Consider the following 5,532-nt stretch of genomic DNA (forward strand, 5'->3'; position numbering starts at 1 on the left):
TTTTGCCTCCATCACAGTGAGGAGATGTTGGGTGGACTCACTGTGGTGGATGTTAATATGTGTTTATTGTTGTTTTTTATTGTATTGTATTGTATGTATTGTGGTGTATGCCCCTTTAAGAGATATCATACACCTATTGTAATACCGGTAGCCACAAAAAGGGGGCTTGCTTAGTATAAAAGCCCTGGTGGTAGTGTGAGCTCTCTCTCTTCCTTTCCCCCTCTGAAACCATGATTAAAGGCACGTTGGTTTTACCTGATGGTTTCTCGATGGTTATTTAAGTATCTGACTCCCGTACTTAACAGTGGCGACGAGATTAAAGAACCCTGATGTCTTACCGACCTCGGCATCCTGAAAGATCGAGTGGAGAACGCTCCCCGCACCCTCCCAAGGTAAAGAAGCTTGGTAGAGACTGAAGAGACTGGTTGGAAACGGACCTAGAGGGTCCAGGAAAAAGAAAAAAACCGGAAGAGAAGGGTGCAAAAAGCGGGAACCGCCATTTTTGGCACGCCTAAAAACGGAAGAGAAGGGTGCCATTTTACAAGTTTTACAAATTTCATTGAAGCTAATTGATGAGCAACATGGCAATAAAAGGAAAATTTGGAATCTTCGAGAGCAACTTAGAGACTTGGGACACATATTTGGAAAGATTTGATGTTTTTTGTACTGTTAATGATATAGCAGATGATAAGAAAGCTGTGAATTTATTGAATTATATGGGTGCTAAGACTTATGGATTAGCAAAGGGGTTGTTACATCCTACAAAAGCTGCAAATGCAACATTTAAACAGATATCTGATAAATTAAAGGAACACTTGAATCCAGCACCATTGTTCTTATCTGAGCGTTTTGCATTTTATAAAAGGGACCAGCAGTTAGAAGAAACTGTGGCACAATTTCTGGCAGAGCTAAGAACATTAGCTGTATTTTGTAAATTTGATGATTTTTTAAATCAAGCATTACGGGATAGATTTATTTGTGGATTGAAAAGTGAGACTCTATTACAAATACTGTTAGCTGAGGGTGATATAGATTTGTCCAAAGCATTTACAATGGCTATGTCATTTGAGAAAGCCCAAGAGGGCGTGGCAGCCATACAACAGAAGAGTCCAGAGTTTGAAACCCATAAATTATTACCAAAGGCTGAGAGATGTGTCCGGTGTGGAAAAACCACTCACCATCAGAAAGATTGCTGGTTTAAAGATAAAATATGTAATGGATGTGGAAAAGTGGGTCACATTGTACGGGCTTGTAGGTCAAAGAAGCCTGGTAGAAGTGAACACTATAGAGCAAGGACATTGGGGGCTGAGGCCAAGTTAGTCCATGAAGTTAGGGAAAGTAGTGTAAGCAACAGTTGTAGTGACTCAGACTTAGAAGCAAGAGAAGTAAGTTGCTTAAAGATTAAAGCAGTGCAGAAGTCGACAGAACTGGATACAATGTGGGTAAGGTTGACCATTTCAGGAGTTTCATTGAAACTAGAATTGGATACTGGTTCAGCGTTAACGGTGATAAATGAGAAAGATTATTATAGGTATTTTTCACAAGAACGGTTGCAGAAGACTAATATTGCTTTAAAAACTTATACGGGTCAAAAGGTTAGGCCAAAAGGAAGGATTGAGGTATCAGCCAAGTACAATGGTATGACAGTGAGGAATCTGTTTATATACGTGCTGAGGGAAGGCGGACGGCCATTACTGGGTAGAGAGTGGGCTAGGAGACTGAAATTTGATTGGTCAACTATTCACTCATTAAAGCACAGGGAGCTGGGGTTAACAGGGCCCTTGCAAAGTAAATTGGTTGAAGTAAAGCATAGGGAGCGGGGGTTAATAGGACCCTCAAAAAGTAAATTGGCTGAAGTGTTGGCAACAGCTCCAGAGGTGTTTCAATCAGGACTTGGCAAGTTGGTTGGTATTCAAGCTACTATATCAATTACTGAGGGGTCTGCCCCCAAGTTTTTTTAAACCTCGACCAGTACCTTTTGCAATTAGACCAGCAGTGGAAGCTGAATTAGATAACTTAGAGCAACACGGAGTGCTCTCAAGGATAGATTGGAGTGAATGGGCTACACCTATTGTGCCGGGTATGAAAAAGGCTTTGCTGGATGGCCCGGGATTAGCACAGAAAGTACGTATTTGTGGTGATTTTAAAGTTACAGTGAATCCAGTGTTAAAAGTAGTACAATATCCATTGCCAAAGATTGATGAGATTTTTGCCTCATTGGCAGGAGGGCAACATTTTTCTAAAATAGATCTGGCACAAGCATATTTGCAGATGGAGGTAGAGGAAGATTCCAGACATTACCTGACGATTAATACGCATAAAGGCTTGTATAGGTATAATAGGTTGGTTTTTGGGGTAGCTTCGGCGCCGGCTATGTGGCAGAGAGCCATGGAGCAGGTGCTGCAAGGTATTCCAGGTACCCAATGTTACTTGGATGATATTTTGATCACAGGTAGGACGGTGGAAGAACACCTCTCCAATTTGGAACGGGTGTTGGGCAGGTTAAAACCTTGTGGCCTTAGGGCTAACAAGGCCAAGTGTGACTTCTTCAAGGAACAACTGGCGTATTGTGGACATTTGATTGATAGACATGGGTTGCATAAATCACCAGACAAAATTGCTGCGGTGGTAAATGCGCCAGCTCCGGTGAATGTGTCACAGTTACGCTCATTTCTGGGACTGATAAATTACTATCATAAATTTTTGCCAAACTTATCTGCTATCCTGTATCCATTAAATGGATTGTTAAAATCAGGGGTGAAATGGAATTGGTCGTTGGAATGTGTGAAGGCATTTGCTGATAGTAAGGCCTTGATTACATCAAGGAAGGTGCTTGCACATTTTGATCCAGCAATACCAATTAAGCTGGCTTGTGATGCATCTCCTTATGGTATAGGTGCAGTGCTTTCACATCAGTTTCCAGGGGGTCATGAACGACCAATTGCATTTGCATCAAGGTCATTGTCCACGGCTGAAAAGAATTACGCCCAAATTGATAGGGAGGCTCTTAGCCTTGTATGGGGTGTTAAAAAATTTAATCATTACTTATATGGACAGAAATTTACATTGATCACGGATCATCAGCCGTTGGTTTCGATATTTAATCCAAAAAAGGGGGTGCCCTTGATGACGGCACAGCGCTTGCAGAGATGGGCCTTGTTTTTGGGTGCACATCGTTATGACATCCAGTATAGAGGCACAAAGTTGCATGGGAATGCAGATAGTTTGTCAAGATTGCCATTACCGATTGTAAGTGATGTACCAATGACTGATGTGGCAGAATTGTTTCATATGTCCATTTGTGAAGTGTTGCCAGTGGATAACAAACGTATAGAGCGTGAGACAAGGAATGATAGGACTCTTTCAGGGGTATATGATGTAACAGTACGAGGGTGGCCAGCGGAAGGAGATTCTCGTTTTCCTCAATATTCAGCAAGAAGAGAACAATTGTCTACGTGCAGGGGTACCGTGATGTGTGGTTCTAGAGTGGTGATCCCCCAAAAGTTACAGAAACAAATCTTGGAGGAACTACACGTTGGTCATCTAGGATGCACTAAGATGAAAAGTCTGGCTCGTGCATATGTATGGTGGCCAGGTATTGATGGCCAGATTGAGGAATTGGCCAAAAATTGTTCTGGCTGTCGGCTTGAGCAGAAGACACCTCCATTGGCCCCTATCCATCCATGGGAATGGCCGTCTGGTCCATGGAAACGGGTTCATATTGATTATGCAGGACCCTTTCAAGAATCTATGTTCCTGGTGGTAGTAGATGCGCATTCGAAATGGCCTGAGGTTATAAAGATGTCCTCGACTACGTCTCAGAAGACGATTGTGACGTTACGAACAATTTTTGCAAGGTATGGTTTGCCTGAACAAATATGTTCGGATAACGGGCCTCAATTTGTATCTGAAGACTTTAAGAAGTTTCTGAAGACTAATGGCATTAAACACTATACGTCGGCACCTTATCATCCAGCAACAAATGGACTGGCGGAGCGTTTTGTACAGACCTTTAAGAAGGCGCTTAAAGCAATGAAACATGAGGATCTGCCTATGCAACATAAATTGGACAATTTTTTGTTCAACTATAGAAATGCGGTTCATGCTGTAACAGGTCAATCACCTGCGATGGTGTTTTTCAACAGACAGTTGGGTTCCAAATTGGACTTAGTTCGTCCTGATCTTAGAAGACAAGTGGAACAGAAAGTGTTCCATTGTGCACCTCAACGTCTTACCAGGAGTTTCCAGGTTGGTGAAGCTGTACTTGCCCGCGATTATAGAAACCAGAAATGGCAGCCGGGAGTTGTTGCGGAGGTACAAGGACCTCTAATGTATGCAGTCAACATGGCCGATGGCCAGATTCGCCGGCATGTGGATCAAATCGTACAGTCTACTATTGCTCCTCATCTGGAACCTCGGTTAAGTGCTTCGGATCAGCCAGTATCAATGGGGGGCCAATGGTCGAATAAGGAATTGGAACCTATGGTGCCTATGTCTTGTTATCCTGTTCTAGCTGCCAAAGAAGCACCTATGCCTTCGTTGGATATTTCACCAGCTAAAGTAGCAGTACAGGTTCCTGACCAGGTGGTTGCAATACCAAAACAGGTGTTCCCTAGCTCGGAAGTGCGGTGTTCGCCTGTAGAATCTGGATTAAGACGCTCAACCAGAATATCAAGGCCGCCACAGAGGTTGATTGATGAACTTTGACATTGAATATGGGACTGACTAAGTGATGTTTCCTGTGTGTGTTTGGGTTTTTTTTTTTTTTCCCTCACGTATTGGTGATGGTGTTATTATATTGTGCTTGCAAAATATAAGGTGAAGGTGATAATGTAATTTTGTCATCTATTATATGATCTGTTGTAGGTATGGTGTACTTTTCCCCTTAGTTTTTGTGTAAAACTAAGGGTTTTAAAGGGGGAGGATTGTGGTGTATGCCCCTTTAAGAGATATCATACACCTATTGTAATACCGGTAGCCACAAAAAGGGGGCTTGCTTAGTATAAAAGCCCTGGTGGTAGTGTGAGCTCTCTCTCTTCCTTTCCCCCTCTGAAACCATGATTAAAGGCACGTTGGTTTTACCTGATGGTTTCTCGATGGTTATTTAAGTATCTGACTCCCGTACTTAACATGTATGACTGCTTCAATTTCGTTCAGACTTCGGTCTGAATGACAATAAAGGCTATCTAATCTAATTTGAGGGAGTTCCATAAACATACCATCTGTAGACAGTGTAATACTGCTCCCAGTTTGCATAGAGCCTGTCTTCCCAGTAATGGGAGTGGGGCCATTCCAGAGATTATAAAAAATATCTGTAAGGGGCTAGACACCCTCCCTGTTGGCCGTTCCCTTGCTGTATCTGTGGGGAACATCGGCAATGTCGAGCCCAATGCCCATCTCCAACATGTACCTTGAGTTGAATCTTAATGGCCATTGTCCCCCCTGTCATGTTCACAAGCGCTGTGATCACATTCTCCCAATCTAGGTTAACCCTGTCGGGGCAGCAAACAATTTAGTAAAATGTGAACAGCT

At 42.7% G+C, this 5,532-nt stretch overlaps 1 protein-coding gene across 1 annotated transcript; it reads left to right on the forward strand.

Annotated features, from left to right (window-relative positions):
• Window positions 1–581: 581 nt before the first annotated feature.
• On the forward strand, window positions 582–4,707 carry LOC116980244 (uncharacterized protein K02A2.6-like). Its single transcript, XM_033032298.1, has 2 exons — window positions 582–1,595; window positions 1,918–4,707. The coding sequence occupies exons 1-2, from the start codon at window positions 582–584 to the stop codon at window positions 4,705–4,707; spliced, it is 3,804 nt and encodes a 1,267-aa protein (XP_032888189.1).
• Window positions 4,708–5,532: the final 825 nt, after the last annotated feature.

The sequence above is a fragment of the Amblyraja radiata genome, chromosome 14 (genome assembly GCF_010909765.2).
Source record: "Amblyraja radiata isolate CabotCenter1 chromosome 14, sAmbRad1.1.pri, whole genome shotgun sequence".
NCBI lineage: Eukaryota > Metazoa > Chordata > Chondrichthyes > Rajiformes > Rajidae > Amblyraja > Amblyraja radiata.